At 40.2% G+C, this 25,862-nt stretch overlaps 1 protein-coding gene across 1 annotated transcript in view; it reads left to right on the top strand.

The window, feature by feature from the left end:
• LOC121279609 (PH domain leucine-rich repeat-containing protein phosphatase 2-like) overlaps positions 1 to 25,862 on the top strand; it is a 152,087-nt gene that overhangs the window by 108,174 nt on the left and 18,051 nt on the right. Inside the window, exons 7-12 of the mRNA XM_041190771.1 lie at positions 1,028 to 1,174; positions 2,232 to 2,462; positions 18,406 to 18,608; positions 21,054 to 21,114; positions 21,303 to 21,398; positions 24,004 to 24,159. Of these exons, the coding sequence (XP_041046705.1) occupies positions 1,028 to 1,174; positions 2,232 to 2,462; positions 18,406 to 18,608; positions 21,054 to 21,114; positions 21,303 to 21,398; positions 24,004 to 24,159 (894 nt within the window). The remainder of the gene's footprint in view (positions 1 to 1,027; positions 1,175 to 2,231; positions 2,463 to 18,405; positions 18,609 to 21,053; positions 21,115 to 21,302; positions 21,399 to 24,003; positions 24,160 to 25,862) is intronic.

Here is a 25,862-nt window from a genome sequence, read left to right as displayed (position 1 = left end):
GCAGGACGAATAAAAAAGGAATTTTATCAAAACAGTGAGAGATTGCAGACCTCTGAGATTGAGGGATCTGAGTGTCCTAGTGCATGAATCGCAAAAGTTAGTATGCAAGTGCAGCAAACAGTTAGCAAAGCCAATAGAATGTTATCGTCTATTGCAAGGAGAATTGAATACAAGAATAAGGAGGTTATTCTTCAGTTATGCAAGGCATTGAGGCCATATCTGGAGTACTGTGTACAGTATTGATCTGCTTATTTAAGGATAGATGTAAATGCTTTAGAAACAGTTCAGAAAAGGTTTACTAGATTAATACCTGGAGTGGGCAGGTTGCCTTATGAGGAAAAGCTGGACAGGCTAGGCTTGTATCCACTGGTGTTTAGAAGGGTAAGAGGTGACTTGATTGAATCATAAAAGATCCTGAGGGAACTTAACAAGGTGATTGTGAATAGGATGTTTCCTCCTGAGAGAAGCTAGAACTCGTGGTCACTATTGAAAATAAGGGGTGGTCCATTTAGGACAGATATAAGGATTTTTTTTTTACTCCAAGGATTGTGAGACTTTGGAATTCTCTTCCTAAAAAGGTGGTTGAGGCAGAGTCCTTGAATATCTTTAAGGCAGAGGTAGATAGATTCTTGATAAGCAAGGGGTGAAAGGTTATTGGGGTTAGGAAGGAATCTGAAGTTGAGGTTAAAATCAGATCAGTTATGTTCTTATAGAATGGTGGAGTAGGCTCGAGGGGCCAAATGGCCTACTCCTGTTCCTAATTCGTATGTTTGTATGTATGTATCTCACTGGTAATTTTCTAGCCTTATTTCTCACTCTTGAATTGCATGTTACCTATCTTTTTCTGCTTTGAACAATCAACAAAGTGGATTGGAATTAAGGGACTGTGATAAAGAAGTGGCAGGTACAGGAATTGGGGATTACAAAGCAAGAAATATGTGCAGGCGCAAGATAACATGAATAAGCCTATTCAATGAAATTCAACCAAAACTCTAGTGACTAAGTTGTTTAACTTCTTTTAATGTAGGTTTACTCAGCTGAAAAGTCTGAACCTGTCGAATAATAAACTGACAACATTTCCAGCATCTTTGTGTGAAATTTCAACTCTTACGGAAGTCAACCTCTCCTGTAACAGGATTCAAAACATCCCTGAGGAGATTGGAAACCTGCAAAAGTAAGTATTATAATATGACAGACTAGCAAAAATGTAAAGAATTTGTTTCATACAGTAGTTCTCATCTTCGTTGAGCTGGCGGATGTAATTCAATTTTATTTCTCACTATATCTTCCCAAACTTGCAAATGCAATATGTTTTCACAGATTCTATTTCAAACATAATAACATACATTTATATCAGTTGCCCAATTTACCTGTTTCACATCCTTCTACTTCACTTCTTTTTTCAACACTATTTTATATCTTTTCTTTGATATTCATAGAACCTGAAGCAAAGCTTTGCTGTAAATTATGTTCTAATTTAAATTGGACCTAGTGGTTTTGATATTCTTTGACCAATTTTCTCCCATAATTCTGCAAATCCTAATGGATTGAGGAAGTCCTGCAGAAATACTTTAATTGGTGTTTAGCTTTTTAATTTTTTTTGGATTACGTGGTTACAGGGTCTGCAAAACAAATATGCTATTTGGCTCAACTTGTCTATTCCAATATTTTTTTTCTCCACATGCACTTCCACCTAACCCTCTTCATCTAACTCTATCCTTCTATTCTTTTGTCCCTTGTGCTTATCTAATCCCCTTGATTAAATCTTTTGTATTTGCCTCAACTACTTCCAAAGGTAGCACACTACACATTATTACCACAGGTTTCTCCTTAGTTTCTTACTGGATTTATTAGCGACTATCTTATGTTTATGACTTCTAGTTTTTGGACACCCTCACAAGTGGAAACATTTTCTTTATGTTTACCCTGTGAAGCCCTTTCATTATCTGAAAGACCTCTCTTCATTTTCCTTCAGTTTGTATTACATTAATAGATATTTATATGATAGTGTCCTCTTTCACCTTTACAAGCTGCTCAATATTTTAAAGATCCAAGTCAGGAATCTGTAAATTAAGTTTGGCATGTCCAGTATTCCCCCTTCCTTTTATACCCAAAAAGTTGTGTAATGTTTTTTGTTAGAAGTGGGCACGTAGCATATATAAACAAAAATGAAGACATTGTATGCACAGAACTTATAGGCGAGACTTATTATGATTTCTTTCCATTCCAAGTCTTCAGACGTTTATTCTGGATGGGAATTGTCTCCAGAGCTTGCCTTCAGAATTGGGAAATCTGCAACAGCTGACCCATCTTGGCTTGTCCTTCAATGACTTCAAAGTGATCCCATCAGTGTGCGAAATTTTAACAGCCATGGATAAGCTCAGCATGGCTGGAAACCATTTACAGACACTGGTAATGGAAACACTGGGTCGAATGACTCACATTAAACAGATGGACCTTAGGTAAGGTAACACTGAAAACTGCAGCAATAGCTCTATAAATCCACTTACTTGACATGGATCTCTGCAATGTTGTGCTGCTTGTTTATGCAAGCATTTTGCAGCAAATAAGCCTAACAAGTACAACATTACACATTTGATCTGTTGAGTTTAGCATTGATAAGAAAGAACATAATACTGATGAGAAGTAACATGGCAAAATTCACTCAAACTAAAAAGTCTTCTGTTAATGTTCCCTCGCTGAATTCACAGTGAGTTTGTCTCCTTATAATTAAAATATAGTTATTTTTTAATGAGGAAAAATATTTTTCCTTACTGACAACTGGAACTGTCCTGAACTTCTTGAAATATGAGCTATTTGTGCTGGTTAAATGTGATCTTGTAGAACATATTATTTTCTGGTATGTTTAATATTCCTGAGTGTGCTTGTGAACATAAGAACAAAAAAAGTGGAAAAACTGAGAGGGTTAGGCAGCATCTGTGGAGAGAAGCAGAGTTAACATTTCAGACCAAATTACCTTTCATCAGGATCGATGAGAGTTTTAAGCCAGTGGAAGGGGGAGAAAGCAGGGGGAACAAAAGAGAAGGTCTGTAATAGGGTGGACGGTGGATGAGATTAAATAAAAAAGGTTTCATGAAGCAAGAGCCAAAGAGAGTGGTAATTGATATAAGGGTATGGTTATCTCCAAATGAGGTGTGAATTGCTACGTAAAAGACAACTGAATGCAACATAAAGGGATAAAGAAAGAAACAAGACAAAGACCGATACAGAAAAACAAAAAAGGGGGAACAAAACATAGAACAGGATGAAGGCAGTGGTTATGATCTAAAATTGTTGAACTCAGGGTTGAGTCCAGAAGGCTGTAGAGTGCCGAGATGAAAGATGAGATGCTGTTCCATGAGCTTGCGTTGAGCTTCACTAGAAGATTGTTGCAGGTCATAGACAGGTCAGCATGGGAGTGAGATAGAGAATTAAAATGACAACAACTGGAAGCTCGGGATCATGCTTGCAGACTTAATAGAGATGTTACTCAAAACAGTCACCCAGTCTGCACTTGGCCTCTCTAAGGTAGAGGAGACCACATCGTGAGCAGCGAATACAGTTAGGAACTTCCTTCCTAACAGTACTGTAGGTATTCCTACACCACATGGAATGCAGCAGTTCAAGAAGGTAGCTCATTACCACCGCCTCAAGGGCAATTAGGGCAACAAATGCTGGCCTAGCCAACGATGCCCACATCCCATGAACGAATAAAAAGTATTCTAAGTTGAAAGAAGTACAAGTTAACCACTGTTTCACTTAGAAGAAGTGTTTGGGGCCTTGGACAGTGAGACAGGAGGAGGTGAAAGGGCAGGTGCTGCATTTCCTACCCTTGCATGAAAGGTGCCATAGGGAAGGGACGGGGTGTTAAAGGGACTGATGAGAGGACTTGGGCGTCATGGAGGGAACGGTCCCTACGGAATGCTGAAAGGGGAGGACAGGGGAAGATGTGTTTGGGGATAGCATCATGCTGGAGCTGCCAGAAATGGCAGAGAATGACCCATTGAATACAGAGGCTGGTGGGGTGGAAGCTGAGGGCAAGGGGAAACCTATCATGGTTCTGGGAGGGAGGGGAAGGGCTGAGAACAGAGGCACATGAAATGGATTGGACATGTTGGAGGGCTCTGTCAACTGCTCAGTTGGGAATCCTTGGATGAGGAAAAAGGAAGACATCCAGTCGTGAATGGTGGTGGACAATTAAACAACTCACTGGAGGAGGAGGCCCCACAAATATCCCCATCCTCAATGATGGGGAAGCCCAGCACATCAGTGCAAAAGATAAGGCTGGAGCATTTGATTCAACCTTCAGCCAGAAGTGCCAGGTGGATGATTCTTCTCGGCCTCCTCCAGAGGCCCCCACCATCACAGATGCCAGTCTTTAGCCAATTCGACTCACTCCATGTGATATCAAGAATCGGCTGAAGGCCCTGACAATATTCTGGCAATAGTACTGAAGACTTGTGCTCCAGAACTGTTCCAGTACAGTTACTTCACTGGCATCTACCCGGCTATGTGGAAAATTGCCCAGGTATGCCCTGTACACGAAAAGGAGGGCAAATCCAACCTGCCCAATTACCGCCCCATCAATCTACTCTCAGTCATCAGTAAAGTATCAGAAGGGGTCATCAACAGTGCTATCAAGTGGCACTTGCTTAGCAATAACCTGCTCACTGATGCCCAGTCTGGGTTTCGCCAGGGCTACTCGGTTCCTGACCTAATTACAGCCTTGGTTCGGACATGGACAAAAAATCTGAATTCCCGAGGTGAGGTGAAAATGACTGCCCTTGATATCAAGGCCATATTTGACTGAGTGTAACATCAAGGAGCCCTGGCAAAACTGGAGTCAATGGTAATCAAGGGGAAAGCTCTCCATTGGTTGGCGTCATACCTAGTGAAAAGGAAGATGGTTGTGGTTGTTGGCGGTCAGTCATCTCAGCTCCAGGACATCACTGCAAGAGTTCCTCAGGGTCGTGTCCTTGGTCCAAACATCTTCAGCTGCTTCGACAATGACCTTCCTGCCACCATAAGGCCAGAAGTGGGGATATTCGCTGATGATCACACAATGTTCAGCACCATTCACAACTTCTCAGATACTGAAGCAGTCTATGTCTAAATGCAGCAAGAACTGGTCAATATCCAGGCTGGGGCTGACAAGTGGCAAGTAACATTTGGGCCACACAAGTGTCAGGCAATGACCATCTCCAACAAGAGAGAATCTAACCCTTGATGTTAAATCGCATTGCCATCACTGAATCCCCCACCATCGACATCCTGGGGGTTACCATTGACCAGAAACTGAACTGGACCAGCCATATAAATACAGTGGCTACAAGAGCAGGTCAGAGGCTAGGAATCCTGCGATTGAGTAACTCTCCCCTTTACTCCCCAAAACCTCTCCACCATCTATAAGTCACAAGTGTGATGGACTGCTCCCCGCTTGCCTGGATGAGTGCAGCTCCAACAACACTCAAGAAGCTTGATATTGTCCAGGACAAAGCAGCCCGATTGATTGGCACCACATTCACTCCCTCTACCATCGCCGCACAGTGGCAGCAGTGTGTACCGTCTACAAGATGCACTACAGAAACTCACTAAGGCTCCTTAGGCAGCACCTTCCAAACTCACATCCGCTAACATCTAGAAGGACAAGGGCAGCAGATAGTTGGGAACACCACCATCTGGGAGTTCCCCTCCAAGTCACCCACCATCCTGACTTGGAAATATATTGCTGTTCCTTCACTGTCGCTGGGTCAAAACCTCGGAACTCCCTCCCTAACAGCACTGTGGATGTACCTACGCCACAAGGACTGTAGTGGTTCAAGAAGGCAGCTCACCACCACCTTAAGGGCAACTTGGGATGGGCAATAAATGTTGGCCCAGCCAGTGAAGCCCACATCCTGTGAATGAATAGAAAAATGTCGGCGACAAATTCAAGGTAATACAAGTCAATTTGACTTGACCCATCTTCATAATTTAACCCTTCAAGTTTCAGCATAATTCTGGTGAATCTGCAAGTATTCCTTCCAAGGACAATATAGGTTTCCTGAAATAGAAACAGAAAATGTTAGAAATACTCAACAGATCAGGTAGTATTTGTGGAGAGAAAAACGGAGTTAATGTTGAACAAAAACAGAATTACCTGAAAAAACTCAGCAGGTCTGGCAGCATTGGCGGAGAAGAAAAGAGTTGACGTTTCGAGTCCTCATGACCCTTCAACAGAAGTTCTGTTGAAGGGTCATGAGGACTCGAAACGTCAACTCTTTTCTTTTCCGCCGATGCTGCCAGACCTGCTGAGTTTTTCCAGGTAATTCTGTTTTTGTTTTGGATCTCCAGCATCCGCAGTTTTTTGTTTTTATCTCTGGAGTTAATGTTGATGTGCTTTCATCCGTTCTGATGAAAAACCATTGATGTGAAATGTTAACTCTTTTTCACTCCACAGATGCTGCCTTACCTGTTGAGTATTTCCAGCATTTTCTGTTCTTGTTTCAGATTCCCAGCATTTCCAGTATTTTGCTTTTGTAATAACTTTCCTGAAATTTGATGTCCAAAACCGAGTTCATTGCTCCGTGATGGGGTCTGACTGAAACTTTCTACAACTGAAGCATCACTTCCTCACTTTTGTATTCAAGCTCCTTTGGGAAAAAGACCAATATTTCATTCGCCTTTGTGATCACATTTTTATAATGCCCACCCACTTTCAGTGACTTGCACAAATTCCTTTGATCCTCCATAGCTTTTGGTCGCAAACCATTTTTTAAAAAAACAATCTAATTTATCTTTCTTGGATCCTAAACTGGATAACTTCATATTTCCCCACACTGATTATATATGTCACATAGATGCACTTTATCTATGTACCTCGATAACTATCTGCTCTCAGAATCACAGAATCTTTACAGTGCAGAAGAAGGCCGTTCGACCCATTGAGTCTGCACTGGGTCTCTGAAAGAGCATTCTACCTAGCCCACTCCCCTGCCTTATCCCCGTAACCTTGCACATTCTCCCTTTTCAGATAGCAATCCAATTCCCTTTTGAATACCTTGGTCGATGCTGCCTACACCACCCTTCAGGAAGGTCGTTCCAGGCTCCGACCATCCTCTGGGTGGAAAAAATTTTCCTCACATCACTTTTATTCCTTTTGCCAATTAATTTGAATCTGTGCCTTCTAGTTCTTGATGATCTCTTAAGTGGAAACAGTTTCTCACTATTTACCCCATCCATACCCCTCAGGATCTTGAATACCTCTTTCAAGTCACCTCTTGGCCTTCTTTTCTCCAAGGAAAACAGTCCCAACCTCACCAATCTATCCTCATAGCTAACGTTCTTTATCCCTGAAATCATCTCACCTACATAACTTACTTTGCCTCTTAGCGTTTGCCTTCACCAAAATCTCTGTTCCTCGCTTGATTCTGCATTTATCTATGCATTTGTAGCCAAAGCACCTCCAATAGTGGCTTCCCTTCCAGTTGCCCCCACATTGCCTCTGGAACTCCATGATGATCTAACTTTAGCCCCCACACCCTTTAACATCTATATCCGTCCCTTGGTGACAGAATCTGAAGACTCGGGTTCAGGTTCCATATGTATGCTGATAATACCCAACTCCAGCTCTTGTGTCCCCTCTACTGCCTTCATGTTGTGAGACAACTTGTCCAACGTCACATGCTAACTGAACCACAATTTTGCTTTCCTTAAACATTGGGAAGATGAAAGCCATTGTCTTCAGCACCCATCTTCTTAACTCTTGTTACCAATTCCATTCACCTCCCTGAGACTGTGAACAAAATTGTTCACAACTTGGGCATCCTATTGTCTCCTGAGCTGAGCTATTGACACCACATCCTATCCATCACAAAGACTACCCACTACAATACATAACATCGCCTGTCTCTACTCCTGTCTCAGTGCATCTGCTGCTGAAACTCTAACCCATGCTGTTGTTACCTCCATATTGTACTATTCCACTAATCCTCTGGCCAGCCTCCCATCCTCTAGCCACTTTAAGCTTCAGCTCATCCAAACATCCGCCCACAACCTATACTGCAACAAGTACCACTCAGCCATCTCACACGTGCTCACTAACCTATGTTGGCTCCCAGTTCCCCAACACCTCATATTTAAAATTCTCATTCTTATGTTTAAATCCCATTATCACCTCATCTCTCCCAATTTCTGCAGCATTTTCCACTCCTACACCCTCTGAGAATTCTGCATTCCTTCCATTTGGGTGTCTTGTTTATTCCCCATTCCTTTTGCCCCACCATTGGTATGCATGCATTCAAATATCTAGCCCTATGCTCTGCTGCTACTCTCCCTAAATTTCTCCACCTTTTTATCTCCTGTTTATTTTATATAGTGTACGTCCTTGATGAGATTTTTAGTCAACCCTTGTAATATCATCACCTTTTGTTTACTCTCAGTTTTTGTCTGACCATGTTTCTGTGAAGTGCCTTGGAATGTATTACTCTGTAAAGGCAAAATATAAATGCAAGTTATTGGTGTAATTGGTCTTTCATCTTGTATTTGCAGAATGTTTTTGGCACAGAAGAGCTGCCACATTTACCTACGTTATGACATGATAATTACTAGTCTTATGAGTAATTTGTTTGTGAAGCACTTTGAGATGTATTTGGTGTATTTGGTTTGATGAGAGAGACAATAATGAGGATGATGCAGGAAGAGTTACCAGAGAGATGTGGCTACATCATAGGATGTCATAGCATGTGGGATCATCGAATCACAGATGACATCAGACTCATAACCAGAACAAAGGAAGAGCTAGAGACTTTGGGAGCCTAGTCAAAAGACACAGTGAGTCTTTCGGGACTGAGCACAAATGAGGAAAACACCTCAAAGACCAATGTTTTGCTCTAAATAGCAATGGAAAAGTCAAGATTGGAAGCACCAAGATAGAAGCAGTGGATAAATTCAAGTGCCTTCACTCTGTGATACACCCAAGAATGAAATCCAGGTTAGATTAGCTATGGCAAGAAGTGTGGGTATGGCAGAGGGTGCTCAGAATCTGCTGGATGGACAGAAAGACAATTGAGTGCGTCAGATCAAAAGTAAAAGTTCAGGAATCAAAAGGATTACAGATACAGTTAGAGAGAGAAAGATAGCCATGTACAGACATTAGAAACAAAGACCCTACAACCTTGTCCTGGCAACAATTGAAGGAGAAATTGAGGGTAAAAACAGAAAAGGAAGAAGAAAAATTGGATGGGTAGATAACATTGAGATGTGGACTGAGGAAGGCTTGAAGAAAGCCAGGGAAGAAGCAAGATGATGGCAACAGTCCCACTAAGGCTATGGTGATGACAAATGAACAATACAACATTGTCCAGTGGCAGAACTGTTTTGGAGAACAGATTGTTTGAAATTTGGGTTGAGTATCGCTACAAATTGCTATATATATATATATATATATATTATATATATAAAGAGTTTATCTTTTCAAACTCCTCCATGGTTTGGCTCTTCCCTATCTCTGTAACCTCCTCCAGTCCTACAACCCTCCAAGATCTTTGCACTCTTGCACATTGCTGATTTTAATCGTTCCACCATTGGCAGCCGTGCTTCAAGCTGCCAACCCTTAAGCTCTACTTTAAACCCCTCAGCTTCTCTAACTCCCTTCTTCAAGAAGCAGTTTAAAACATACCCCTCCTGTGATATTATCTCCTTACATGGCTTAGTGTCAAATTTTGTTTGATAATGCTCCTTGAAGCACCTTGGGAGATTTTTACTATGTTAAAGGCACTATATAAATGCAATTTGTTGTGGTTGAATGTTCCTGAGCCGAGTTACTGTTAACTACAGCAGATATGCAAATGTTTTGCTTTCCAGCGACATGAGCTATTCATTGTGGCATGACAAGCAACCAGTAGATGGCAGCATGGCCCTCAGCAAATAACTATCTTGAAAGAGCAACTGAAAGGATGGATGAATAGTTTTATAGTAGAAATGGAGGAATCAAATACAAAACCCAAAATTCAGGATGTATGTCTTTTTTAAATCATTTTTATTTTCTTAATGCTCAAAAGTCATGCACCTCAAGCATAGCTAATACAAATACTTTCCTTCCTTCTCTTTGGACCTTCCTTCCATATTAAAGACATTTTTTAAATACAATTGCATGTATGTAAACACACAAAAAAAAAAAGCTGGTGAGCTGCAGAAGCCGATAACCACATGGGAATATGACTTTGTGATGATAACAGACCTGGTTCATAAGGGGCAGGACTGGGTGCTAACTATTCCAGGATACAAAGTGTTCAAGATAGATAGGAAAGGGAAGAAAGGAGGAAGAGTAGCAGTATTGATTAAGGAGAATATTACAGTGCTGAAGAGAGAGTATGCCCTGGAGGAGTCAAGACAGAATCTATTTGGCTAGAGTTAAGAAACAGTAGAAATGCTTTTACACTACTGGGTGTACTCTGTAGACCACCAACTAGTGGGGAGCAAATTTGCAGGAAAATTACAGAGGTGCAAAAACTATTGAAAATGTAAGAACTTAAGAGTGACTTGCATTATCCTAATATAGACTGGGATAGTAATAATGTAAAGAGCATAGGAATTCGAGTGCTTCTGTTGTGTGTTCAGAAGAATTTTCTTGATCAGTATGTTTCTGACCCAATGAGGAAAGAGGGATTTCTGGAACTGATTCTGGGGAATGAGATGGATCGCATGATTAAGTATCTGTAGAGGAACGTTTCGGGTACAGTGATCATAGTATTATAAAATTTAGGTTAGCCATGGCAAGTGTCAAGGAGCAACCTAAGAGTAAAAATATTTAATTGGAAGAGGGCTAATTTTAGCAGGGTGAAAATGAATCTGTTCCAGGTTAATTGGAATCAAAGATTGGCAGGCAAATCTGTAATAGAAGAATGGGCTGCCTTTAAAAAGGAGCTGGTTCAGTCAAAGTACCTTCCCACAAGGAGGAAAGATAGGACAAATAAAGCCAGAGCCCCGTGGATGACCAAAAGGATAGAGTAAGGTGAAGTAGACACCTGTTAGGTTGGTAATGCAAGTCAGATCCGGACTGAATATAGAAATTTCAGAGAAATGCATAAGTAAATGAGAGGGGCAAAGACAGAGTATGAGAAAAGGCTGGCAGCTAACATAAAAGGGAATGCAAAAGTCTTCAGTAGGTATAAGAACAGCAAAAGGGTTGTAAGAATAAGGGTAATAAGTAAAGGGTAGTAAGAATTCACTGCCCAAAGGGCTATGGGGCTCAGTTGTTGTGTACGTCCATGACTGAGATCAATAGAATTCTACATATTAAAAACATCAGGGGGTATAGGTTTTAATGCTGGAAAATGGTGTTGAAGTAGAAGATCAGCCGTGATCTCATTGAATGGTGGAGCAGGCTCAAAGGGCTAAATGGCCTACTCCTATTTCTTATTTTATGTTTAAGAGAAGGGCTGGGGCTGATTAAGGACCAAAAGGGTAATCCATGCAAGGAGGCAGATGGCATGACTGAGGTACTAAGTGAATACTTTGCATCTGTTTTTACCAAGGAAGAAGATGCTACCAAAGTCATAGTGAAAGATGACATAGTTGGGATATTGGAGGGAATAAAAATTAATACATGAGGTAGTAGCTGTCTTTACTTAAAGTTGTTAGATCAACACTGAGAAAATTATGGAGGTACTGGCCAAAGACTTGGCAGAGAACTGGGGAATTTCAAATGTTAGACTCTTGTTCAAAAAAAAGGATGTGAGGATAAACCCAGCAATTACAGGCTTTTAGAAATGATAAACCAGGCCAAAGTTAACAGCATTCGGACTATTATTGGCTAACTAAGGAAAGCCAGCACCGTGCTAAATGGGATAGATTCAGAACAGGTCCAGCAGTTCAAAACTGGATATCCATTCAACCACAAGCTGTACCCTCATGGCCTGGCATATTGTTCACTTGACCATTACCAGCAAGTGACGGGATTAACCCTGGTTCAGTGAGGAGTGCAGAAGAACATGCCACGAGCAGCACTATGTATACCTAATAATGAAGTACTAACCTGGTGAAGCAGCACTATAGACAGAGCTAAGCAACCCCGTAACCAACAGATCAGGTCAAAGCTCTGCAGTTTAATCACATCCCAGATGTGAATGATAGTAGACAGTTGAACCAACTAATCGGAGGAGGAGGTTCAACAAACTTGCCTATCAGTGCAAAAGACTAGGCTGAAGCATTTGCAACTATCTTCAACCAGAAGTGCAAAGTGGATGATCTATCTCATCCTCCTCCTGAGGCCTCAGCATCACAGATGCCAGTCTTCAGCCAATTCGATTCACTCCAGGTGATGTCAAGAAACAGCTGAAAGCACTGGACACAACAAAGGTTGCAAGCCCTGGCAACATCCCGGCTGTAGCCCCAGCAACTTATGCTCCAGAACTAGTTTCACCCTAGCCAAGCTGTTCCAATACAGCTATAATTCTGGAAGCTATCCGACAGCTTGGAAAAGCACCCATGTATGTCCTGTCCACAAGAAACTGGACAAATCCAATCCTGCCAATTACTGCCCAATCTGTCTACTCTGTCATCAGCAGTTCAATAAAGCAAACTTACGCAACAATAACCTGCTCACCAATGCTCATTTTGGGTCCCAACAGGGCCACTCGGCTCCAGATCCCATTATAGCATGGGTCCAACCACGAACAGAAGAACTGAACTCGAGGTGAGGTGAGAGTGGTTGCCTTTAGCATCAAGGCACAATTTGACCGAATATGGCATCAAGGAGCCCAAACAACATTGAAGTCAATAGAAATCAGGGGAAAAGGTTCCACTGGTTGGGTCATAGCTAGCACAAAGGAAGATAATTGTGATTGTTGGGAGCCAATCATTTCAGCTCCAGGACATCACTGCAGAAGTTCCTCAAGGTAGTGTCCTAGGGCAACCAAATTCAGCTGCTTCATCAGTGACCTTCCCTCCAACACAATATCAGATGTGGGGATGTTTGCTGATTGAACAATGTTCAGTACCATTCATGATCCTTGGATACTGAAGCAGTCCATATCCGCATGCAGGAAGACCAGGATTGGGCTGATATGTGGCAAGTACCAGGCAATGACTATTTCAATAATAGTGAATCTAACTATCTCCCCTTGACATTCAATGGAATTACCCTTGCTGAATCCCCCAACATCATCCTCCTGGAGTCACCATTGACCAGAAACTGAACTAGACCAGCCACAAAAATTCTGTGGCTCCAAGGGCAAGGCTGGGAATTCTGTGACGAGTAACTCACCACCTGACTCCCCAAAGCCTGACCAGTATCTACAAGGCACAAGTGTTTGAGTATGAGTGTAATACTCTCCACTTCCCTGGATGAGAGTGGCTCCACCAACACCGAAGGAGCTCAACACGATTCAGGACAAACCAGCCTGTTTGATTGACACCGCATCCACCATCATTCACACCCTCCACTGCCAAATCACAGTGGCAGCAGTATATTCTATATACATGATGCACTGCAGCAACACACCAATGTTCCTTCCTCAGCATGTTCCAAACCCACAACTTCCACCACCTGGACGAAGGCAGCAGACACATGAGAACACCACCACATATAAAGAAATTGTTAGAGGCAAATCATGTTTAATTGACATGATTGAGTTTTTTGATGAGGTAGCAGAGAGGGTTATTGAGGGTAATGTGGTTGGTGTAGTGTATATGGACTTTCAGAAGATAATTGCCACATATTAGACTTACCTGCAAGTTGAAGCTATGGAAAAAGGGGCAGAGCAGCGTGTATACAAAATTGGGCTGAGTGACGTGAAAGAGAGAGCAGTGGTGAACAGTAGGTAGCTTTTGTACTGAAAAATAATATATAGTGGGGTTCCCCAGGGGTTGGTACTGCTTTTCTTGATATACATATAAATGACCTAGACTTAATAGTATGGGATGCAATTTCAAAATTTGCAGATCATTCGAAGTATTGTGAGCTGTGAGGAGGGTAGTGATTGACTTCGAGGGCACATAGGATGCTGGAATGGATGTACATGTGGCAGATTAAATTTAATATAGAGGTGTGAAGTGATACATTTTAGTAGCAAGAACAAGAGAGGCAATATTAACTGAAGGGTACAATTCTGAAGAGGGTGCAGGAACAGAGACCTAGGGGTATATGTCCATAAATTGTTGAAGGTGGCATTGCAAGTTAAGAAGCTGGTTAAAAGAATTTATGGGATCTTGGACTTTATAAGTAGTATAAGTATTCATGGGATGTGGGTGTCACGTGCTAGGCCAGCAATGTGATTGACTTTTAAATGCCCTCTGAACAAGGGCAATTAGGGATAGGCAATAAATGCTGATCTAGCCAGTGATGCCCACATCCCATGAATGAATTTTAAAAAAGGCAAAGAGGTCATGCTAAACATTTTACGAAACACTGGTTTGCCCTCAACTGGGATATTGTGTCCAATTCTGCATGCAGCACTTTAGGAAGGATGTGTTGGCTTTAGAGAAGGTTAGAAAAGATTGATTGGAATGGTTCCAGGGATGAGGGCCTTTGGCTATGTGGATAGATGGGGGAAGCTGGGGGTGTTCTCAAGGAGGTTGGGAGGAGATTTGGTGGAGGTATTCAAAATCATGAGGGATCTAGACAGAGTAGATGGAGAGAAATTGGTTCTCAAATCTTGTGCCAATGGGAGCAGAAGATATTGATTTAACCTGATAGCCAAAAGAACCAAAGAAGACTTGAGGAAAAGTTCTTTCACAAAGTGGGTAGTTAGGATCTGGAATGCTTTGCCCTGCGAGTGTTGTGGAGCTTCAGTTGTGACTTTCAAAGGGAATTGAATAAGCACCTGAAGATAGAGAACCTACAGGGCTGCCGGAAGGGTTAGGTGAGTGGGGCTAATGGTGTTGCTTTTGCAGAGAGCTGGCATGAGCAATGACATACCTGAATGGCCTCCTATGTGCTCTAGCCATTCTATAATTCTATAATGCTAAGTTTTGGTGTTACTGGGTATTTGATCGGTGCTTTTTCCTTGCAACCTTCTTCTCAGTTGATCTTTCCAACAGCTTTTCCCTGGTTTTATTAAGTTTATTGAAATCCTGTTTTCCTCTTTCCTCTAGAATATTATGCATTTAAACCATTTGTACCATTGATTTTGTCTTTTTGTTCAAAATTAAAATTTGGATTTTTCTACATTCTCTGATTTCTAGGTATGATCAAATTGGCATCTAAGTAATTGGAACTTCTGAGTGGCACAAAGCAATTAAGGAATTCCAGTAAATTAATTATCAATTGCTTAGAGTCTTTGTGCATCCCATACTTTATTTCTTCACTATTTATCTATGCACCTTTACATTTAGTATCTCTCAATACGAAATTACTTGTTTTTTAGTGTCCATTTTTGTGTAGTAATGAAAGTTTAACTAATCAACGAATGTTTTTTTGTTCAAGGCTTTTGAAACTTGATTGAATTCCAAACTTTTCTTGAAGTGAGCTTTTTTTAATCTTGAAAACCTTTTTTTACATTTAATGGTTGCATTCTGTAGTTGATCCCTTTTTTCTCATCTTTCTCAATATTAAATCATAGGTATCTGTATGGTCTTCATTTTAGAAATGAGTAACGATGAATGTATTCCCATATTTCTTTTTCACAAAGGGAACTTATTGAAAATAAATGCTAGACGTAACTGATGCTCGGTATCATAGAATTGTATAGCACAGAAGGAGGCCAGGGTCTGTACTGGATCTTTTGAAGAACAATTCTATTAGTTCCACTTCCCTATTCTTTTTCCATATCCTGCAATTTTTTTCTCCCTTCATTTTGAAGGCTACTATTGAATCTGTATCCACCAGTCAATCAGCCAACGCATCCCAAATCCTAACCATTCATTGTGTAAAAAGGTTTCATTGTGTAAAAAAGGTTTCCTTATGTCGCCTCTGCCCCTTTACCACTTTAAATCTGTGCTCTCTGGTTAATGGCCCTTCAGCTATTAGAAACAGTTTTTTTTATCCTACTGAATCTTTCATGATTTTAAACATCTCCATCAAATCTCCTCTTGGGGTTTTCTGCTGTGAGGAGAACAGTCCCAGCCTCTCCAGTTTATCTACATAACTGCAATCCCTCACCCCGGAACTATTTTAGTAAATCCTTTCTGTACTGTCTGAAAAGCCTTCACATCCTTACCAAAGTGTGGTGCCCAGAATTGGATGCAATACTTCAGCTTTAGCTGAACTAGTGTACCACATATATTTAGCATAACTTCCTGGCTCTTGTACTCTGTGCCTCTGCTGTATAAAGCTCAGAATCCCATCTGCTTTATTAACTGCTTTTGCCAACCTGCTCCTATCACCTTCTACAGGAATTCTACTTCACTAAAAATTGCGTGGTATTTTGATGTGCAGAAGACACTTTAGAACTTTGTGCTGTTGGAGGAGGTGCTATGTCATTCCAAAGCAACTAGTTGCCAACTCAGAATAACTGAGTTGTGACTTTAGATGTATAGCTGAGATAACTTGTTAGCTCCATTTTGCATGTTCTGAACACTGCCAGAAAACTTTAGGTTTAAACAATCATCAAACTATCCTGCAATTAAATATTTCTTTCAGAGAGGAGCAGAGGGAGAAATTATGTTATGAAATCATATAGAATAATTACGCAAGCTTCCACGATAGAAACCCACCCCACACTTCACATAGGATACTTTGCATCTTGGACAAAGCCTTGCTGTAAGATGAACAGAGTTCCATTGATTTGCTTTTGAAAAGTCAGTTCTCCAAATGATGTTTTTGATCAGGTGACATGTAAATGAGTGATTGCTTTCTTGCTCAGGAAAAACCCTTGTTAGATCTTTTCTGTAAATGTGGTATCAGGCAGGCAAAAGCACAGTCCACATCATTGATGGGAATTGTTCTTCATCACCATTATTACTAATTTGCATGTATACAGTACCTGTAATAACCCAAAGGTTAAAAGGTCAAAATTGATGTCTTTCTTGATCAGACCATACCTATATCGGAATACTTATTTTTAAGTGCAGGAATTCAGTGACATCTAGGTTTAGCCCTCATAGACGTCATTCAGCTGAATAATTGCAAGATTTGAAACTCTGCAGGCACCTCGATGTATATTCCTTGTTGGATCTTTGTACAACAATGATATAGCCATTTCTGAATGTTTTCAAGCAACTTGTGAAGTTGACCTCATAAGTCTATGCTGATAAACTTCAGTCTTAACTCCTGCAGGTCATAATGTTAATGAAAATCTAATATAAGTGGTGAAAATGTTTACTTAGATGGTAGATATGTTTTTCTTTAAAAATGTATTTGCCATTGTAAATCTTGGAATTTGCACTTTTTCCAACAGAGATGTAGCTCTTTGCTTGTCAATTTGGCTCAGCAGGACCTGAGATCTCAATAACTTGAGCGCTGCATTGTCTAAGGTGCTGTTTTTAATTAAACATTAAATTGAGGCTCAGGTCCTGGAGGAAGTGTTTGAACCTATAAGCTTCTAACTCAGTCCTACCAACTAACCCAAGTTGATGAGCAAAGGGCTGCAATTCCTACTGGAGGTTCTTTGGTTTTGTCTGTGGTTCAGTTGGATGTAAAAGATTCCGTGATACTATTAAAAGAGGAGACATTTCTCCTCATGTCACCGATTTGATTCTTCAAAAACAGACTTACTGATCATTTTTCTCATTTGCTGTTTGTTAGACATTTGCTATGCACAGATCATCTGCCCATGCTAATTAGAAGAAGCAATTTGAAATGTCCTTTGGGTATCACAGGGCACTTGTCGATAAATGTAATTATTTTTTCCCTAACTAGTTTTCATTCTTCACAGCACAGCAGTAGTTTATCAGGGGTTTTCAATAATCTTGTGTCTTATAGCTGCACCTCATTTGGCTCTGACCTGAAATCCACCAACTTTATAAAGTTAGGATAATGAAAGTTTATGAATTAAAACATTGTTGGTATTTCTCCTTTATTCCTCCTCATCCAAGTCATTAACAAAAGGAAAATGCAAGACTAAACATTAATTTATGGAAAATTCACCTGTCATTTTTTTGCAGCTGAAAAATGGCAATTTATAAGTACCTTCAGATTCTTCACCAGTTTTTGATCCACTTTACATTACTTAGTTTTACAAGGTCCTTGAGAGATGTTTGATCTGCCGCTTAATTAAATTAGGGTGCCGTATGTTAGATAATTGTTCCTACTGACTTTGTCATGCCTTGAACAATTCTTGTAAATCAGTAAAATATAATTTCACCTGGTCAAGTTCATGTTGGTTGTAATTTAATCATATTTATATCTGTTAAATAATCCTGATTGTTGGTGTATATAACAGGCCTAGAATTTAAATTTCATGTTTCTAGCTTTACCAGCCCTTTTAAGCATGTTGTTTGTTATTTTGGGCTCTCATCTACATTTTGTTTCTTTCTGCTTACTAGGTTGAATTCAATTAGGTCAGTAGTAATGGGCAACCTAGAAGCTATTAATCATATAACTTACCTGGATCTAAGAGACAATCTCCTGACTGAACTTGACTTAAGTGTAATTGCAAGTATTGAGCATCTGCATTGTGAACGCAACAGTCTGACCATCCTCACGTTAAGTGGTTTCTCTTTGAGGACGTTGTATGCTGGTTCCAACCGTAAGTCAATAAATTTTTAACTGTTTGTTCACTTTCTACTATTTGCAATTTTTTCTAAAGTCTGAACTTGCTTTTGTTCTGAGTTATTGCAGTTTGGATTTTCGGACCTCTGGGTCAATGTTTGTGACCCAACTGAGCTACAGATTTATTGGCACTTTGAGTTCTCCACATTGGAATAGTTTGACAAAAAAAAACCCTTTAATTTGTATTTAAAAATCTGGCTCTTTTGGACTCTCGAGTATGATGATGAAAGCAAAGATTGCCGTCACTTTGCTTCTATTGGTCCTTGCTGAAAAATAGAAGCATTGTGCTGGAAAAGGGCCGAAAGGGACATGGCTGAAGAGAAGAGAGCATTGCAGGGCTTGGAGATTACCAAGGGTGTACAGGAGGAGAGGAAGAAGAAAGGAGGAACTATAGTGATAGGGGATTCATTGGTTAGGAGAACAGACAGGCATTTCTGTGGCCGTAGACGTGACTCCAGAATGGTGTGTTGCCTCCCTGGTACCAGGGTCAAGGATGTCACAGAGCGGCTGCAGGGCATTCATCTGGGGGAGGGTGATCAGCCAGAGGCTGTAGTCCACTTTGGTACCAATGACTTAGGTAGGAAGGGGAATATAGTCCTGCAGTCGGAATTTAGGGAGCTAAGTAGAAATTTAGCAAGCAGGATCTCAAATGTAGTAATCTCTGGATTACTCCCAGTGCCACATGCCAGTGAGTACAGAAATAGAAGGATAAGGCAGATGAATGCATAGCTGGAAAGATGCTGCAGGAGAAAGGGCTTTAGATTTCTGGGACTGGCTCTGGGGGAGATGGCACCTGTATAAGCCAGACAGGTTGCACTTGAACAGAGCTGGGAGTGAGTTCCTTGCGGGGTGTTTTGTTCAGAGCGCTTTAAACTAACGCAGTAGGCGTGTGGGAACCAAGAGAAAATATTAGAGAGCAATACCAGGGTGCACAAAATACTGGGAGGGACAGATAACACTAGTATAGAGAGTAGTAAGTTAATAGGTAAAGTCGGGGTAAGGGAGAAATTAACAAAATCTAAATCAGGGTTACTGTGCATGTACGTGAATGCACGGAATATAGTAAATAAGTTGGGCAGTTACAGCCGCAGATTGCTATGTGGAAATATGATGTTGTGGCAATAACTGAGACCTGGCTCAAAAGAAGGGGGAACTGGATGCTAAATATTCCTGGGTATAAGGTGTTCAGAAGAAATAGGAAAGGAGGAGGGGTGGCGGTATTGGTTAAAGAGAGCATTGCAGTGCTCGAGAAAGAGGATGTCCCAAAGGGTTCAAGGACAGAATCAATTTGGCTAGAGAGAAAGAACAAAAGGATGTAATTACATTGCTCGGTGTAGTCCATAGACTGCCAACTAGTGAGAAGCACATAGAAGAACATATCTGCAGGGAAATTGCAGAGAGATGCAAGCATTACAGAGTAGTTATAAAGGGGGACTTTAATTACCCGAATGTAGACTTGGACAGTGGTAATGTAAAGGGCAGAGAGGGGCAAAAGTTCCTAAATTGTGTTCAGCAAACTTTACTACAGCAGCATGTGTCCAATCCAACAAGACACACTAAGATAAAAGCAAAATACTGCGGATGCTGAAAATCTGAACAAAAACAAAAATACCTGGAAAAACTCAGCAGCTCTGACAGCATCTGCGGAGAGGAATACAATTAACGTTTCAAGTCCGTATGACTCTTCATCAGAACTGAGGGACAATAGAAATGAGGTGAAATATAAGCTGGTAGAGGGGGGTGGGACAGGTAAAGCTGGATAGAGGGCCAGTGATAGGTGGAGACAAAGGAGAGATTGCCAAAGATGTCATAGACAAAAGGACAAAGGGATGTTGACAGTGGTGATATCTAAGGAAAGTACTAAAGGGGACATAAAGGGTAGCAAGCAGGGCAAGCTAGTGGCAGATGGCCCTACCCCCATTAGAGTGGTTCGGAACTGGAATGCAATGCCTGGAAGTGTGGTGGAGGCAGTTTCAATCGAGGCATTCAGGACAGCATTAGATGATTATTTGAATAGAAACAATGTGTAAGGGTACAGGGAAAAGGCAGGGCAGTGGCACTAAGTCAAGATGCTCATCTGGAGAACCAGTGCAGAAACGATGGGCCAAATGGCCTCCTTCTGTGACATTAAAATTCTGTGATTCCGTGAAAACAAGTGGAGATATAGGGGACTCGAGTTCAGTACAGCAACTGAGAATTTATAATGTGTAATATATATTTGGGCAAACAGCTAGACTTCATAAAGTGGAATAGTTGGTGTAGGGCCTACGGCAAGGTAGGCACAATGCATTGTGCATGCTTTTCCAATGAGCTGCTGTGGTGTAGTAAACAATGATATATTTAACTTGTATTTTCTTCGAGGTTGACTGGAATTTCTATTAAAATAACCTGTTTTAATTGCTTATTTTGGGTGTTTATTTAGAGTTGACAACACTGAGCATCTATCCACTTCCTGGTCAACTGGTTCACCTTGATCTCTCAAGGTAGGTGTATATCTGTCTGTATATACATATACAGTTAATACAATAGTTTTTTCTCTCACTGCACCAGTAAACTTAATGGTCACAGAAGCATGTGGATGAACTATTTTTGCTTTTGCAAATATGATTTTTCAAGTAAATATCAGAAGTTTATTAGATTGTGATCAAATTATTTTATTTTATCTTAATAGGAACAGACTGGAATCTGTACCTGACTGGGTCTGTGATGCCAAGAAACTTGAACTTCTGGATGTTAGTCATAACCTGATTACAGAATTACCTATGAGGTGGGAAAGGAAAAGGACAGTAGACCTCACATTATATTCCTGGACAATTTATGGCATAGTATTGCCTGCACTAAGCTGATGTTGCTACTTTTCCCCCTCTTTAAGATCTTATCATTATCTTTTGCATTTCATTTATTAGTTGAAGCGGGCATGGAGACCAAGTATTTAGGGGGAAGGTTCAGGTCCTGAAAAGCTGAGATCCCCTGACTGGTTTCACAGATGCTGCTTGTGGAGGAGCACTTGCATTAGTTTAGCACCGTTGACAACACTGTTATCTTTATTTCAGACCATTGTAGGGATTGATCATGTAAGCCTCTTGCTCGTAATCAAGGCTGGCAAATACACCGGGAGTTCTACCTCATTTGGAGGTGCTGTCCTTTTATTGAAGCATTTAACCAAAGTGCTATCTACCCATTAAAAAAATCTCAGAATTCTTAAGAGCAAAGACTTTCATGGCAAAAAAACCCTTCTTCAACCAATGCCACGAAACAACTGATAATTGGATTATTCAGCTCATTGCTACAAATACATTATTTGGTGCAGAACGTTTTCCAATTTTGCATTTAAGTTCCTGCACTTCAAAGGTGATTCGTTGATTGAAACACTTGGAGAAATTTCAATATGACTGGGCACTAAAGTAAATTGAGTGATGCATATATGCCTGTTCTGGGCATTCCTGCTACATGGGCAAGAGGTTTGGGGATTTATGAGGTCTGTTTGTGGTTCCCTTATGTTATTCTCTCCTTTTCTCTTTCATTCTTTTTCTCCTAATTTGTCTGCTACCCCTGCTGTTTCTTTGTTTCTCTGTTATTCTCTGTCTACACCTATTATAACCTTTCTTTTTCTTTGTTATTCTCCTAGTTCTCTGTTGCTGTCCCTCTTTAGTTTTTTTCTCTAAGTGCAGGTGGGAGTAAGTGGGAAATCGGAGAAACCGGTGCCCTTGCATTTAAGTGGAACTTTTCGTGACCTCGAGACACCCCAAAATGCTTCATACTTTTAAAATGTATCCACTGTTCCTAAAGTAAGAATTGAGGCAACTAATTTGTAATCAACAAGATCTTACAAATGAAATAATTGACTAGTCACACTTTTTTTGTTTTTGTTGAGGGATAAATATTGGCTAGGACATCAGTAGAATTCTGCAGCTCTTCATTGAATAGTGCCATGGAATCTTTTTTGCTCCTCGGGAGGATAGGTGAGATATCAGTTTTAAGTCTCAGCTGATAGATGACATCGTAGATGGTGCAACACTCACTCAGTGTTGCACTGTATTTCCAGCCAAAATTATATGCTCAAGTCTGGTGTGGAGCTTGAAGCCACAATCATTTGACCTGGAGCTGAGGGTGTTATCACTGAGCCAGGGCTGACACTTTTGAACATCTCTATCCTAGAGGGCTATGGATGCTCAATTGCTGAGCATCTTCAGAACTGAGGTTGATTAAGTTTTGGGAACCAAAGGAATCAAGGGATAGGGTGGGAAAGTAACGTTGATGTAGAAGTTCAGCCATGATCTTATTAAATGACGGGAAGTGGTCGTAAGGCCTACTCCTGCTCCGATTTCTTAACTACTTAAAAGCTTGCCTGAAAGAATATTCCTGAATTCCTTTAAAGTTAGCTTACAGAACAGCTGAAACTGACAACAGAAGACAAGGAGGATTGGAGCTATTTGCTTATGTATGCTTTTGCAATGCTTCACCTCAGTCCAGCGTTAGATCTTGTCCTGGAATACCAAGATGTGTGGTGCTGCCTTCCAGTGGGGGAGGGTGTATTAATGATTAAATCCTCTGAATCTTCAAATGGCTGGGAAACACTAGAATGATTGGAAGGTAGAATGAAAAGGTTTAAGAATAAGTTTTGGATTCTTTGGGATGAAATAATGAATTATTTATATGTGAATTATGTCATGAAATTTATTTCGAGAACACATTGTAGCAAGTTGGTGACTGGATCTTGGAAGTTTTTTTTGTTATTCTCCAAGTAACTGATATATAACTCTAGTTAGCAAAGTAGTTCGTGAATCTTCGTTACCTTCACTTTGCAGCTAAGACTTCATTTGTTTTATTTTGCCTATTGCACAAAGCCAAATGCTGTGCATTTTGTTGTTGATTAGTCATTGAAACTTTAGAAGGCCATTTTTAGCTTGGTTACCCTGATGCTTTTGAATAGACTAAGTGTATTACTTAGCCTAAACCTAAATCTCTGGCTCAATTCCTAGTTTGTATGCTGAGTTAGTTCATCTCAGCTGAGACAGCAATTGGGTTACTGTAATTGGCCTCTGTGCACCTGGGTTAACGGAAGGAAAAATGAGCCAAGATTCCTGTTCCTCTTGACTAGCCAGTGACCATCGCTTCTAGACCTGAGATGAGGACAGGATTAAACTCATACTTTGGCAAGGGTTAATAATTATTTGAGCTCATATGATTAATGTCTGTTTGGACATGGTATGAGACTCCTGCCACTGTCCATGTAACCATACCACAACATAAATCCTTCTGCGTAAAAGGGGAGAAAACAGGATGTGGTAAGACTGTCTCATGAAAAATATATTTGTATGTATCTTGTCTGTTATATCTGAAAAATATTTTTGCCTCTTTGTTTACCTCAGATTATTGTGCAGCTTGAGCCTACAGAAGCTATTAGCTGGACACAACCATCTTCAGAGTCTCCCTAGTCACCTGGAACACACACCTCTGGAGGTTTTTGATGTACAACATAATCAACTAAATGAACTTCCAGAGTTTCTTTTCCTCAAGGCTTTGAAGTAAGTGAGACATGTTATGAATTATGTTGTGATTGTGCTGTAGAGGGATTTGTGGCTGAAGTCCAGAATCAATGAAGATAATTGGATACAGTATTAATTATGCATCTGAAAGTTCATACTATTTTAACATATTTGCTGTCATAAGGAGAAACTTGAAAGAAGTGTATACGAATAGAAGTTTGGGGCCTTGTTCATTTCCTTCATTCAAGTGTGGTGTATTCTTTGGTGGCTTGGAAAGGATTTTTTAAATAATGGAAGTGGGTGCTACATCTGTCTTGTGCCATAATTTGGTTGATTTGTTTTTCCAGAGCTAGCAATGTAAATTTTAGACCATGTGGTATGTGATGGCAATTTATTTCCCTCACAATATTGCCATACCAGTTGCATGAATACAGTAATATCAAACAGCTTACTCATTGGACGTTTTTGTTTCTCAAATCTAGAAAACATAAATCACAAACTACATTCACATTCATATGTAAAGCTCAGTGACCACTACAGTAAGTTTATTTGAAGTAGCTGATAAGGTTTAATGTAGTGCAAACAACAATGCACATTTAAACACCTTTGAAAAACTGATTTATCAACCATAAAGCATGGAAATGATTGTTTCACAAACTATTTCAGAATATTATGTGTACTAATGGTTTGTTCGTTATGATTAAGAAACTTCTGACTTATATCATTTGTGCCACAATGAAGAGATGCAAAACTAAATAAAAATACAGTTTGTGAGAAACTGAAAGAGAATTTCTTTTCTCTCCTGTCATGCCTTTTTTGAAGGCAATGATTCATTGGGTCATTTAGTACCATGGACCATGAACTAGTCCTTCAGTAACTCACTTTGAGAAGCTATAGGTGAACAATAATGGTTTGGCTGAGATCAAAAGTGCATGTGAGGATTGCAAGTCCTGTCACACACTGATGCAATGTAGAGGGCTCTGGGAGGGCCACACAACTATCACCATCACTTCGGTCCATTTATTTCTAAATATAACCCTGATTTTAATAAAATAAATTGATAAGAATTTTTTAATTAATTCATTCATCTTCCCTTTCTATGTTTCTAATCTTCTGAGTAAATATATTCTTGGGTCTAATCTTGTCTAATTTAATTACATTGATAATTCTTTCACTAATACATTTCACCTTTCTTTATGCAATTTCAATTTTTTGACTTGGATAATATGTAGCACCAGGAAGTGCATGAATAATGAAAATAAGATTGTACTATATATTAAAAGAATAGTGTATTTTCTTTTGTAAAATCACAATACAGAAATGGCTAATTGTTCATTTCTCTACAGTTGGATAACCTTTGTATTTTGTAATATTATATATATCTAGTAGATCTCATGCGACATTTCTACTGTGCATTTTTGTTCTGAAGCACAGCGCTGGTGTTTAGCTGCTAACTTGATTCATGCCTTTTATAGTCATTGCCTTAAGTAGGCTCTAGCTACTTACAAACTGTTGAACTCAATCAGAGGGTAGTTGGAACTGATTATAAATTTTAGCCTTCAGTTCATTGACTGGCTTTCTTTTTCTGTTATTGACTGTTTGCATCTGCATCAAAGTATACATTGACTTTGATTTGTGTGTAGATGCAGTATTTGTGTGAATATGTAATTTCCATTCAGTCCCTGATTCCTACCCCTTGTTACCCTGTTGCTTCTCATCCTGTTCACTCTTTCATCTCCTCC

Source organism: Carcharodon carcharias, chromosome 7 (genome assembly GCF_017639515.1).
Source record: "Carcharodon carcharias isolate sCarCar2 chromosome 7, sCarCar2.pri, whole genome shotgun sequence".
NCBI lineage: Eukaryota > Metazoa > Chordata > Chondrichthyes > Lamniformes > Lamnidae > Carcharodon > Carcharodon carcharias.
The sequence above is the reverse complement of the archived record's forward strand: the minus strand, read 5'-3'. Positions and strand labels throughout refer to the sequence as shown.